Below are 14,856 nucleotides of genomic sequence, written 5' to 3'. Positions count from 1 at the left end.
GACAGAGATAAAAGGAACCATTTTATCTCATGTGGGTCTACAGGTGATTTCAAAGGCCAAGAAGCTTTGAAAAAAGCTGACCTAGCAAAAACAACAGATGGGTCAGAAAGGTGTCCACAAGATTCAAAGAGTAGGAAGTGGCTGAAGGGGTGGTCAATGGACAGGGTCATTGGACCAGCAGATAACCATGAATCCATGGTTCAAGTCCAGCGGGATCCTGTGGAAAAGGCAAGTGAAAACAACACAGATGAGCTTTCTGACATTTCGAACTTCCTACAGCAGCAAACGCAAGGCTGTATCATACTATGACAACACCTAGTGTTGCCATCTATTAAAGTTCTCCAACGCCACAACCAGCTGTTGGCAGTAAATTCTAAGACAGTCTTTGAAAGGTAACAATTATTCTTGCCAAGTTTCTAGGGCAAAAGAATTCCCTCTCCCTCATTCTGAGGAAATGCCTGTCACCCAAGGTCTGAAAAGTTGCTTTAGCTCTTCAGAAACAAACCAGTATTTCTACAGATCAATAATACAACAAAGAAAGCCCACTGCCAGGCCCCTCAATGGTTTACTTCCTCCAACACTGTTCCTTTCCCTACATACGATAAGTGATAATGAGTAAAAAAAGAAAATTTTTCAAAATACTTCGTATCAACGAACTTCTAGTGATAATAAAATTTAAACCTACAGACTCTTCCAAGTTCTAAACTTCTGGCCCTCAAAGAGACTCTCGTGTTATATCTGTAGTGTTTGCCAGAATGAAGGCCTCTTATCCCTTAATTTTAAAAAACTTAAACTGGAATTTTTTGGAACCCTTGTATTCTGCTAGTAGGAACACAAAATAGTGCACAGTCTCTCTGGAAAACAAAATGGCAGTTCCTTAAAAGGTTAAAAACTGAGTATTAACATACAACAATTCCACTCCTTGGTAAAGACCCAGTCAAGAGAATGAAACACATATTCAGACAAAAACCATACAAAAGTTATAGAGGCATTACTCATAATAGATAAAAAAGTGTAAGCAATACAAATGTCCATCAGCTGATGAATAAAAAAGCAAAATGTGATAGGTCCACACAACAGAATTGCTTAGTTAAAAAACAGGAATGATAAACACATGCTACTACATGGATGAGCCTTGAAACAACTATGCAAGTGAAAGAAGCCAACATAAAGATCACTTATCGTATGATTCCGTTTATATAAAATGCCCCGAATAAGCAAATATACAGACAAAATATATTAGTGGTTCCCCGGGGCTCATGTGGGGAGTGACTGCTAATGGGTACAGAGTTTCTTTCAGGAGGAGACAAAAATGACCCACAATTAGATTATGGTGATGACTGCAAAAATCTGGGAGTTTACTAAACAACAATGAATTGTACACTTCAAATAGATGGATTGTATAGCATATGAATTACACCTTAAGCTGTTAAATTATGTTTTAATGTTTAGTCATTTAAAAATCCACATTAAAAAATTACAAAACAAAAATGCACATTGAAGATCAATGATTTTACTTTCAGATATACGCAGGTCCGTTCATGATCACTAATTTAGTATATTTTAAAGCACAACTTCAAACTTAACCATTGTTATTTGTTCATTTAGCCACCTACTACAAAGCCAGTTTCTAATACTATGCACGAATAAAATGCAATCCCTGCCCTATATTTTGTATTTTTACAAAAGAGATATAAATGTAAACCAATCAGATATTTTTGTGTCTTTTATATATGCTGGTTACAAAACTACTTTGTGACTTTAAAACTGTATTTACCCTTTTTATGACTCTATTTTCTAAATTTCCTTTCTAGTCAAAATTAGACCAGCAGTCCACACTCTGTGTACTTTGTTCTCATAACTAATTTAGAGATAACGCAGTTTACAGAGAATATAAGGCCAATTAATTGCTATATTTGACACATAAGCAAAGAATGCCCTTCAAATAAATAAAATTGAGACTATTTAAAACAATAGGCTATCAAAACGGTAAGTACCATTAATGTTAAGTGCCAACTGTTGTTTCAGTTTAAGGAGTTTTGTTTTGTTAGCAATCCTGGAAATTTCTTTGACTCTGAAAGTAAAATTGGGGAATGCTTTTATCTAGAGGTGTTTTTAAACCAATACCTACATTTCCTATTCTGAATTTGAGAACTGTCTGAAATCAAACAGAGCTCACTCTTATTAAGGGCCAGAACCCTTCAAAAATAAACTCTCAAACCAATTTGGGTAAAATGTTTTGGTTGTTCACTTGAATGACGAGCTTCTTTTTATACAGTACTGGGAAACCGCAAAGATAAAAACTGAAAAGTATGTTAAATTTAAATAACTCCACAGAGGATTCTGAGGGCAGCGAAATTACTCTGTGTAACACTGTAACAGTGGACTCATCATCATATATTTGTCTAAACCCATGGAACACACTACGCAAGAGTGAACCCTAAAGCCAACAATGGACTTAGGGTGATTATAATGGGTCAGTGTACGTCATCAATTGTAAAAAAATGCACCCATCTGAAGGGGGTGTTGTAGGGGAAACTGTGCATGTAGAGGACAGGGGATACATGGGAAATCTCTATCTTCCTCTCAATTTTACTGTCAACCTATAACTGCTCTAAAGCATCGTTTATTTTTGAAACAGATTCAAAGAGAACAGACTGACAGCTGTCAGAGGAGAGGGGGATTAGGGGACTGGTTGGAAAAGATGAAGGGATTAAGCACGAAAAAAGAGAAAAAGAAAGAAAAACAACTCATGTGACAGAGACAACAGCACAGTGATTACCAAAGGAAGAGAGAGGTGGGGGGAGGTAGAAGACGGTGATGGGGGGACAAATAGTGATGGGAGGAGACTTGGCTTGGGGTGGTGAACACACAACATACAGATGATGTACACAGAATTGTACACCTGAAACCTATATAATTGTATTAACCAATGCCACCCCAATAAATACAGTTTTTTTAAAAATGAATAGCTTATTTTTTAATTAAAAACTCAGTATCTTTGTTAATTTATCAGCCACTTTTTTTTTAAAGATTTATTTATTTTTAGAGAGGGAAAAAGGAGGGAGAGAGAGGGAAAGAAACATCAATGTGTGGTTGCCTCTTGTGTGTTCCCTACAGGAGACCTGGCCTAAAATCCAGGCATCTGCCCTAGACTGGGAACCAAACGGGAGAGCTTTTGATTTGCAGGCTGGCACTCAATCCACTGAGCCACGCCAGCCAGGGCATCAGCCACATTTCTTATTGGTAAAAAGTGCATGGGGACATCACTCCAATTTTCAAACTACCACATTTCATCTTTGTATAGCATTTAAGCATTTACAAGACACACAACACAAAGTGTTCCCCTACCTTGTGTGCCTGCCTGCCTGCCTGCCTCCTCTCTCTCCACCCCTCACCCCAGAAGTGGAATTACTGATAAAGAAGAGAAGTGAGGAGGTCCCACCGTTATCCGACATAGACCTGACTAATCCTTCCAACAGGGAAAGGTGAGTGAAAGCAAGTCACAGGCCACGGGAAGCTGGACTCCCAAGGAAGGCTCAAGACAGTAGGATATGGTTTGATGTGGGGGAGTGTGAATGTAAGAGTGTGTGTGTGGAAGTCCAGGGTGCTCCAGAAGGGAGGGTCCCAGGGGAGATAACATTCAGGTCCTTACTTACAAAGGGTACGTATGCAGAACTAAATGGTCTACAGTGCAACCCTTCATCTCACAGCTCTGCACAGAAATGCAGAGGCAAAGAACTATGTGGACCTAGTATAAGCACTGGGTCAAACAGCAACCTACTAGCTGCACTGGAAGAAAAGCGGAGTATAAAATAAAATGAACAGGAGCCCAGGAGGAAGAATGCCTGAGGTGTTTTTTTTTTAAGTAAGTTCATAAATTTTGAAAATATAACTTTTATGCTAAAATTAAAAAGTAAAACCACAGAGATAATACTGAAGTTAGTACTTAGTACTTAATTCATAGTACTTTATAGGCCAAAATGCTCACCTTTTTTTTTCTGGGAGCCCCAAAAATGACTGGAAAGAAACTATGTGTTAATTGATAGCGCATCTGCTAACATCTGACCCTGCTAGTTTAAGAACTGAACAGGGCATTTCTTCAAAAGGCTATTTCTTCCAAAATAATACCCACAATCATAGATAAAAACACCAGAAATCTTTTATACCTATTATTTGAGGAAACTTCAGTCAAGATTGTAGACACTTTTTTCTAAGGTACATGGTCAATTCTCCAATAAATGAAACAACAGCTTGGTAAATCCAATTGCTTCCCAGCACCCTTAGAATTCAGCCAATAATCTCAGCAATAATTCCTGGGTATTTCTCACTCTCACTTTTGGCACTTTCCGAAAGCCAAAAGGAGATAACTAAGAAATTTCAAGGGCAAGAACATCCATTGAATTTCACTAAGCTACTGCCCTGTAGACACTACACATAAAGTATTAGAAAAAGGTTAGCAGCTCGCCCCCAGGTGAGCCCTGTTAATAGGTTCTACTATCCCATAACAACTCCTACCACTGTCACTGAAGCAACTCCAGCCCTAGCCTTCCACATCTATACAATGGGGTAGTAGGCCATTAAAACAGTCCAAGCGGTTTTAATGGAAAAAAAAATTACACACAGGTGGGAACAATACACTCCCACTAAATTAAATATAAATATATATGCACATACATGAAAATGACCAACGGACACATAAGCTTGTACATGCAGTGCATAAACCTGGAATGACAGAAGAGGCCAGCAGGTTGGGATTGGAAGAACAATTATCTTTTGCTGGATATGTGTTTTGTTTTGTTTTTTTAACGTTAGAAATGAGAACTATTTACCTGTAGAAAGTTACACCTTATTTTAAATAAATCCTAATCTCTGGAAATTTAGTATGAGCTACATATTTGTTAGCGGCAAGCTCTCTAGGAAGTTGGGCACCGTGTACTGCATACAACTGAAGGGACACTCTTGCAGTCGGTTGATTTCTCAGGCTCTTTCTCTCCTACTTCCTCACCTTTTTCCCTTTCTCCCTCCTCTCCCTCTATGTATTAATGTAGTTTAATGCTACCGGCATTTCTGTTTTTCTCTTGCTCATATCCCAGCCCCCTCTGGAAGTTATCAATCCCAACTCAGGAGCTTTAGCGGAAGTTCAGTGAGTGACGACCACGCACCTGAAGCTCGCGTCCCACTAAGGTGAGTACACAAGGCAGGAGCCCATCACCTTTGGCGGGAAAAGCCCCCAGAGCAATGCCTCCGCACCCACATCTGAGCACATGAGCACAGCACACTGTTGGCTTCCGCATTCTCCTCCTTCTGAGTGTTGATTCAAGACTCCAAGATGACTCCAAGGTCTGTCAGCCAGAGGCAAAGAAGGGAGTTTGGTCACATCTTCCTTGACCCTGAACCTTCTATCTTGCTTTCTTGCTGCTTCTATTTCTAATTGTCCCTAATGCTACTCTGAAATACCCTTGGACAACTTGTCATTCAGCACTCCATCTAGCCCGAAATCCTTCTCTAAAGCCACAGGATCTTAGGGTACGCAATCAAATTCTGGCATCCCTTCCTGCAAGGTGGAATGCAGGACAGTAGGCTGGACCAGGTTCACCGGTAGTGCCCTACAAAAAGCCCACCGACATTTATCTATCACTCTCCCTGCATTTCTCCCCAGTTAAGACCAGTGGCTTCAGCCTTCTATGCTAACGGAGAATGGCAGACTTTTGCCCCTACGTTGTTTTTATTGCCCATTACCCCTAAATCCCTTCTGAGGATTAAACCATGCTTCTAATCATAACTGCACATTTGCCAAGGAAACTCGGCAAGTGTTCTCACAGCCTCTCTTCACGGGCAGCCAAATGGAAAATCCATGGGCTTTGGCAGGCCTGCACCGAATCCGAGCACTACCCAGTTTTATGCTGCAGCAGTTTCCTTACCACTGGTTTCCTCATCGGTAAGTGAGGATAATTACTACCTCCTAAGACGTTTGTGAATATAACTCCTCTCTCTACTCCTCTGACACACCCAGTTTCCATTTCAGCCCTTAGAGCTAGATCCACCAGATGAAAACCTGACCAGATAATATATTATTTGGTAATTAACTTTAGACAAAGCTTAAAATCCCCAAGTGTAAAGATCCTATTTCTGATATACTCCTTCCTTCCTCTGAAAAGGAATGTTTGGAAGCCGTTCTAAAGATATGAGAAACCAAGCCAAAAAGGAAATAATACCATTCCCTTTGTTAACTGCAGAACCTAAAGTCCCAGGAACACACAGTGACAGACACAGACACGTCTGTCTGCAACACAGAAATTATGCTTCCACCACTCACCTGTTTTCTTTGGTGCCTGCTTACCTTGTCCTCCTTTATAATGGTCAAGACTCAGAGAATCTTTGAAACCCTCAAAGACTCCCTCTCCCCTTTTTGAAAAGGAAGCAAAAGGCCCAGAGAGCTTAAATAACGAGTTCCAAGTTACACAGCTAGTTAATGACAGGCAAATGAGCAACTTTAGTCCAGTGGTTAAGCGCAGCAAACTGAGGAACTCATGAAAATATTAGTGAAGAGGCGCCACACTGTAACGTGTAAGGCTCTGTACACATGCTGTGAATCTCAACCTATGTATTAAGTATATAATATGTGTACTTATTGCCAACAGGGTTTCACAGATCTTTGGTGGATTTTCTTAGAGCTCCTGCATTCTAAACCAGGGCCATCAAACGTACCTTTGTGAGAAATGGAAATGCACACTATCCAATCTGGTAGCTTTAGTTTTATGTGCCTACTGAGCACTTGAAATGTAGCTACTGCAACTGACAAACTGAGTGTTTTAAATTTTTTTTGTATTTTATTGTGGTAAAATACACATAAATTTAGCATCTTAGCCATTTTTAAGTGCACAGTTCAGTGGTACTAAACACATGTATAATGTGCAATCACCACCACCATCCATCCCCGTAACTCTTATCACCTTGTGAAATCACTCTATACCAGTGATTTTCAAATGCTGTGCAGCGAGATTTTTAAAACATGTAATACCTGACTATTTAGCCAGGGACACTGACCACTGACCTCTTTTCCCTTAAAAAATGACAACAGTCAACACGACAGTAACTGTCCAGTATGAATGAATCAAAATTATACCTATTTTTTGTCACATCGGCAAAAAAAACATTTTTTGTGACACAGAATTTTAGTAATTAGATTAATTATGCCATGAGATGAAAATGGTGGAAAATCGCTGCTTTATACCCTCTAAACAACAACCCTCCACTGTCCCCTCCCCTTAACCCCTAACAACTATTACACTCCTTTCTGTCTGTGTGATTTTGACTACTGTAAGTATTTAAGTGGAATCACACAGTATTTGTTTTTTTGTGACTGGCTTATTTCACTTAGCATTATGTCCTCAAGGTTCATCCATTGTTGTAGCATGTCAGAATTTCCTTCCTTTTCAAAGCTGAATAATATTCCATTGTATTTGTAAATCACATTTTGCTTATCCACTCATCTGTTGATAGATAACTGCGTTGCTTCAACATTATAGCTATTAATAATAATCCTGATATGATCATAGGTATACAAATATCTCAAGACCCTCCTTACAATTATTTTGGGTGGTATATAACCAGAAGAATTACTGGATCATATGGTAATTCTATTTCCTATTTTTGAGGAACCTCCATACTGTTTTTCATAGCAGCTGTACCATTTTACATGTCCACCAAGAGCAAAAAACGTCCCACTTATTTATATTCTCACCAGTGGTGTTGTTTTCTGGGGTTGTTTTGTTGTTTTTTTTTTAAATATTAACCACCCTAATGTGTTGGTTGCTAACTCACTGTAGTTTTGATCTGCATTTCCGTAATGATCACTGATGTTTAGCACCTTTTCACATGCTTATTAGCCATTTATTTATCTTCAGATGAGTTCTTTTATTGTACTTAACTTACACTTAAATAGCCACATGTGCCTAGGCGTCTCCATACTGAACAGTGCAGCTCTAGACCCCCCTGATGCCTGAAGTAATTTGGAGGCCCAGTGCAGTAAGCACAGGGAGCTCTGGAAGCAGATGGACCAATTCAGATACTTTCTAGTGCTGCAGATTTAGCCAGTCGCTTAAACTTCCTACACCTCAGTTTTCACATGCGTAAAATAGGACTAACACCTCCTACTTCTAAGAATGAAATGAAGTGAATTAACATACATGTAACCCCTGACACAGTCTCCGTACACGGGAGAATTTAAGCCAAAGGGACATGCCTTCCCTCACTTCCCAGGGCCCACTGGGAAACTTGACCGCAATGAATTGCAGTCATTTGCCAGAGAAATGGATGTTTAGTTCTAGAACACAAGGATCTTCAGCTCTCACCAAAAGGACCCAAAAATGGAGGGGTGGATTAAAATGAAATCTGGAAAATCTAACTCCTCTGACATTCTGTGATTCTGACTCTGTCCAGATTCAGTCTTGGCTAATAACCAACGGAAAAGTAAGGCTGCTGAACTTCCAATTCTAGACTATGTGGCCATCTTCTTTGTGAGGCAGCCAAAAACAGACCTTCAGAGGAAGACTCCTTTAGGAAAATCCTCTAAGCTGTGAATGTGGTATGTGGCTCAGAGGGCCCTGAGACTGCTTATGTGGCCATGGCCCCTCTTCTTCCCTCATGCCCAGCCACACTGGGAACCCCAGGTCCCCCGGCTTACCTGACACTGCAGTGGTAGGCGTGCTGACCGGCGGCGGAGGCTGGGAGGAGCTGCTGCTCTCAGTCATCAGGCACGGGTTGCTGCCATTGTTCTCTCTCTTGACAAGCAGCTCAGCAGCAGTGGGCAGTGGAATAGGGTGGCTGATCCCCAGTTCCTCCTCCTGGGCCTGCTGCCTTCTCAGGGCCACCTGGAAGCACAGGCAGCAGGTCATCCTCCAGCACAAGGTAAGCATCACTTGTGCAGCTTTGAGAAAATCTCAGAAGCCCCACCCACCCCAGATATGATTCATTAGCTCCAGCCGGAGATTTGAGAATCTCTTTTCCAGGTAACTATTCCATGTGCAGCCAAAGCTGAGAAATAGTTTAGAGTCAGAGTGTCTCTAACTATTTTGAGTAGGTGCTCAAAAAATGTTCATTAAACAAATTAGTATGTACATTAGAAAGAAATAAGGTGGGCTAGGGACAATCAGGAAATATGGTAGAGTCAGCCAAGCAGAGGAGTTCAAAGAAGTCAGCACTGACAAACTAGAAGGGCAGAAGAATGGGATCACTTGCTCCTTCGTTCCACAAATTTGTGAAAGGTCATTGTCCTGGGGACAGCAACCTGCAAGATGACATGAGATCCCAAGGTACTCACTGTTTAAAAGGAGAAACAGGAGGCAGGCAAACATGCAACTCAAGACAGAAAATGTGGCAATAGTTCAGGAGAGGTACCCGCCAATCCTACAGAAGAAATTCAGAGACAGAAACAGAAATAACTTCAAGAGTAAGAATCCACCAGAGGTGGAATTGGAACAGGGCCTTCAATATGAGGCTGAATAGGATTTCACAGGTAAGGATGAAGGGCAGAACAAGGGAGCAGGGTGGTTAGGAAAGGCAGAGGCTGCTTAGGAAACACTGCGGAGCTCTGTTCTCTGGGGCGGAGGGAGCTCGTGGAGAAGTAATGGGGAAAAGGGCTGGACGCTGGTCCTGAAGTCCCTGGAGGAGCCCACGCAGAACAGGAGGAGATGGAAGGGACCTAACATATCTAAGAAGCCTCTCTTGATCCATCTTCAATATATCTTCTTTTAAATAACATTGTTAAAGGTTGGAAAAGAGGCATAAAGAAAATAAATTGTATTTTTGCTGACTACATGTAACAAAAAAGGGAGACTTTCTGTTTAAATTGACTCTTGGTGATAATGAAATGAGAAAGTACTTGTACCTCAGAGTCCCAAACACAAGCCAAAAGCTGAAGTCAAAAAGGTAAAACGGCAACAAAACTACAATTTATATACTGTTTTAGGAAACTCACAGTCCAAATTTAGAAAGCTGATTAAGTTGAAAATAATTTTACTCATTATAAGAGTCTCCAACTTACAAAAAGAATCCTTAAATAATTAAGATCAAATAATTAAGCTTAAATCTTGGATTTCCTATTATTAACCAAGAAGTTTAGAAACAAAGTAGTAAGGATCTGGTCAGAAATAATTTAAAGATACCCACAAACCTGTGAAGTATGTCCATGCCTACCTACACCTTGATTTACACAAATCCCAAAGAGACACCACACACAAAATACTCCATAAATTAAAGACACTTTCACAAAGACCTTTCAGTGGTTCTCAGTGTTATTAAAACAGGGAAGGTGAGGCAACTGATTAAAAAGGCAATTATTTTAGAGTCATATCTAAGATTAATTTCAAACTATTTTAGAAAGACTAAACAAATGGCTGTTACATGGATTTGAAAGGTTTCATCTAGCACAATGCAAGCCTTCTGGTGTGGAAAACACTTAAGTGTCATATTATAAAAGTAATTCTGAGTTGTTTTTGGTTTTAACATAACAAATAGCCTTCTCCCAAGTTAGTGCCCCTACTAGTTAAAGCTTATTCAAAATTAATGGCCCTACTTGGATAAATACTTGTACCACATTTTGAGGGCAATTTGCCTCCCAAGCGTACTCTCCACACTAAAACCAACGACTAAATGTTCAGAATATTGTTCTAATTACAAATACAATTTAAATGTCCATAAGTTTTTTGTCAGCTTATTATGATACACTTTAATGCTACACTCAGTTTATTCTTTTTGTCCACTATAGATTAAGCTAAAAATCTATTTTAGAAAAACAATCTGTATTTCCATGACTGCACTTTCAATCTATGAAGCCAAAATATATCTAGTTTAAAACACGTTTTTTAAAAAGGATGCATATAAAAGTATAATCTTTAAGCATTTGTGCAATCCTGTTTAAGCTCTTATCTAAATCATTTTCAGTGGAGGATATTTACATATTCCTACCCAAAAGTAGTTTCTTGAGTTGGTAAATGCTTCATTGGTAAATGTTTCTTGGGTTATCTTTTTCATTTAAAATAACCTGTCTTAGAAGGATAAAACAACTTTTGGCTGGAAAGAATGTAGAATATTCTCTTCCAAAAATCTTTTTAGGATACCAACGACGTTAACTATTTGCTTTTTAAAAAATTTCCGTTAAGTTGTTAAATTACTGTCCTGCTTTTGCCGCTTAAAAAAAAAGAAATGAACGACAGACAAACCTTCAAACCCCGGCCTTTTCTTCACTGCGCATATGGGGGGAAAAACAAAAAAACCTCTTAAGTGAGTTTTAAAAAGTAGACACAAAACAATCTGTACGTGAATAACTTCGGTCAAGAGAGCAAACTTGAAAACGCGAATAAAATTGCTGTAGCGCTCAAAATGGCTGAGGCGCTCAGCCAGGACCCATGCGGCGCGAAGACGAAAAGTGCGCCAAGACCGCAGCGACGGCCACGCCATGCTGGCGTCCGTTACAGCGACTTTTCCAGAAAAACCGCTGCCCAACACATTATCCCGATGAGCAGCCGCGTCTCGGTTTTGCCCAAACGGGTAGCCCACGCCCGCACCATCCAGAGTTTAATCTCAACTCTGCTGGGGGCGGAGTCAGGGATCCCTCGGATCCCCCAAAGGGGCGAACCCAGCCACTCCGCTGGGAGCCGGGACGGAAATCCCAGGACCCAACTCCAGCAGAGCGAATCCCGCAACTCTCTGCTGGAGGTTGAGCTCCGGGATCCCGGGAACTCATAAGCGAGCCCGGCAACTTTCCTGTGAAAGCGGAATCAGAGATTCTGGGCATTTTGGGGACCCCCCGAAAGGGCGAACCCTGGAACCCTTTGCTGGGGGGCTGGTTCAGGGATCCCAGGGCTTCTTGAGCCGAGCGAACCCCACACCTTTCTGCTCCTCCAGCAGGATCGGAGACGAGACCCTCCGAGCGCAGCGTCGGCGCGTGGCTGGGAGCCCCGGGCGCGAGCGCGCCGCGGCCACCGACGAGAACTGCTGCCTCCCCTACATCCCAAACCCTGGCCCCGCGTGGCGCGGGCCAGGTCGGAGGAACTTTATCGAACAATGTTCAGGGCTGAACCTTGGTCCCTGGGCACCCGCACTCACCTGCGCGGCCATCACGCGCTGTCTCTCGGCGATCAGGTTGCACTTCTTGCACTGGCAGTCCCGCCACATGCAGAAGCGCTTGTGGCCCTTGAGCGGCGACGCGTAGCCGTGGTTCCTGCATCGCGCGCACTTGGGCAGCCGCGGGGACTTCTTGCCCCCGGCGCCCATGCCAGACGTCCCAGAGCCGCCGCTGCCGCCTCCGGCGCCCGAGGTTCCTAGTAGCGGCCCGCCCGCTTTGCCGAAGCCCCCGGCCTTGCCCTGAGGCGGTGCGCCGGGGGCGTGCGGGGCCTCTGACGGTGCCGAGGGCTTGCTGAATGCATCTTCGTTGGGCATGGTGCTCCAAAGAGAAGCGCAAGTACTCTCTGGTCGCCTCTCCGGTCTGAAGACCGCTGCAAAGGCAGCACCCAGCCGACGGCTAGGCTCCCGAGAAGGCGCGGAGGCGTGTACACTGCAGCCGGAGGTGCAGCTGGAGTGACGAGGTCTGGCCACGCAATGCCCAGACTAGTTGGGGGTTGTGCCCTTTTATATTTTCTTTTGGCGCGCGCGGCGCAGAACTTTTGGATACTTTTCGGAATGTTCCCGGGACTGCCTGGGCGGGAGAGGGCGCAGCCACGCCCACCGTCCCCCAACTCTAAGCGCAAGACTCCTGTTCTTGTGAGCTTGCACAGGCTGCAAACACCGAAGGCATTGCTGCAGGGCCGCTGCACGGAGGGAGCTGGGCTCCCCAGGTCAGGAACAAAGCTGTGCATCGTATTTGTGCAAGCTGCTTGGAGGAGGTGCAGACCACCCCCTGGGGTCTTGCAGCTCCTTTCCCCCAACGAAACCATTCTGCAAATTCCGTAAGGCAGGCGTTTCCAAAAGCCAACGGGGAAAGTGATTTCATTCTCCCTTAAGAGTTAAGCATGAGGGTGAAGGCCGGCGAAAAAAGTCTCTGCACTTATACCTGCAAATAAGACTCTCAGTGTGTAGAGCTCACGCGCTCCAAAAATTGGGCCTTTCCCTTCTCCAATTCCCGTTTCCTGCACCTGTGTTCATTTGCTCACAAGATTTCTACCTGTTGGCTCTAGATAGTTCCAGCCCTTGATGCTTCTCTCCATAAGGTGCATATAGCTTCTTGCTTTTGAGGCAGCTTCACTTAGGATCTGCAGGCATAAGAAACTCGGCCTTTAAAAACCGACCTCGGAGGTGGGGGAACAAATGCAGACATTTATCAAAATCCATCCCACACTTAAGATTTGTGCATTTTACTGTACGTATATCATTATACCTCCAAAAACCCTGGATCATCTTGCACCCTTTGCCCCACCCTACCCCCACCCGTGTTTGCCTCCTCTTTGTACTTACACAGCAAATCCATGTAGAAGGCCAGCCCTCTTCATGTTTGAATCTCTGCAGTAGCTTCCAGCTGGTCTCTTTGTCTTCCAATATATTCCATGCACACAACAGCTGGCCCCGGTAGTGGCTTGGTATTATTGTTTTCCATGTGAAAAAACAAAAGTTAAAGACCTAAGGCTACGGCTTAAAGGACTCCGAATGATTTCCCTCTGCATTTCTCAGCCTCATACCGTTAACTACCAGCCTGGAGGAGCTCTTTGCTCAGGTCACTCCCATAACCTTGCAGCGGCCATCGTCCAGCTAAGGGGCTGCCCTTATATCCTTCCCCCATGTCCTTGTTTTTCCAGAGTGTCAAGTACTCAGGTTCCAATTCTGGACTCCAACCGCAGGGGTCTAGGTCCACAAAGGAACACGGCCATTCCACCTTAGTTTTTCATCAAAATGGTTGACTAGTGACCCTTCTTTTCAGCAGATTAGCCTTTTCACCACTGAGCTCTGAAATCCTCTAACTGGCCTTTTCCATTCTTATTCTAAGGTCCCTCTCTTTCCAGGGAGGCTCTTTCCCTCCCTGGATTTTTCCCATCAGTGTTCTCTGCCCAAAATTACTTCCTGAAGAAGCTTCTAGCTTTACACAATACCTGGTATCCTACCCATCATGCCGGTGAGGCCCCACTCCTGATAGAGGCCAGGGTGCAATCATTCATCTCATTCTGGAACCTGTTAAATGATAACCACTATTTTGTTCAGAAATATCCCTAAGTCTTCCATTAAAAACAATGTGCCAGTTGCTGTTAGTCTACAATTTACTTTTCTTTTTCTATGTTTACATTTTAATACAGTAACTAGGGCTGAATCATTCCCAAGTCTCAGTCAGATTGAGAGAACGAAGCAATCGCTGGAAGCAATGGCTGTCAAATCTCAATTCTAGGGGAACTGATGTTTCTTAAGAGCGTCGCATCACTAGAATCTATGATAGAGGAATTTAAGCCTACAGGAAATTTGGGGCCAGGAATCTACGTGACCAAGGTGTTACAACATAAAATGTTGTGATACAGTTAATAGCCTAATAAAGTTTTTATTCACAAATCACAGAAGAGGTACCATACATGAGGTGATCCAAAACAAAAGTAGGAAGGCCCCAAGGATGAACACAGTTGCCCAGGTTATTTGGAGTAGTCAGACCCTGTTGTGTCCTTTCTGTCCTCTCTTTCCAGAATCAAAGCCAGGAAGGATGATGCACATCTGTATTTACTGAGGTACAAAGATGTCCAAGACATACTGACGAGTCGGGGGTGGGGGGGACAGGTCAGCTCTAAAACAGTGCAGAGTTAGGCAGACTTTTTAGATACAACACCAAAAGCCCACATGATAAATGAAAAAATGGATAGACTGACTTCATCAAAATTCAAA

At 42.8% G+C, this 14,856-nt stretch overlaps 1 protein-coding gene across 1 annotated transcript in view; it reads right to left on the bottom strand.

Moving 5' to 3' along the window:
- The window catches only part of DMRT1 (doublesex and mab-3 related transcription factor 1), a 97,913-nt gene extending 85,469 nt beyond the window's left edge, over positions 1-12,444 (bottom strand). The window contains exons 1-2 of the mRNA XM_054583271.1: positions 12,112-12,444; positions 8,690-8,876 (exon numbers count right to left, since the gene is read on the bottom strand). Coding sequence (XP_054439246.1) covers positions 8,690-8,876; positions 12,112-12,444 — 520 coding nt within the window. The remainder of the gene's footprint in view (positions 1-8,689; positions 8,877-12,111) is intronic.
- Between the last annotated feature and the right edge of the window lie 2,412 nt (positions 12,445-14,856).

The sequence above is a fragment of the Pteronotus mesoamericanus genome, unplaced genomic scaffold (genome assembly GCF_021234165.1).
Source record: "Pteronotus mesoamericanus isolate MK-2021 breed Mesoamerican mustached bat unplaced genomic scaffold, CSHL_Meso_final contig_73, whole genome shotgun sequence".
NCBI classification, from domain to species: domain Eukaryota; kingdom Metazoa; phylum Chordata; class Mammalia; order Chiroptera; family Mormoopidae; genus Pteronotus; species Pteronotus mesoamericanus.
Note: the sequence above shows the minus strand (reverse complement) of the source record. Positions and strands in the feature narration are given on the sequence as shown.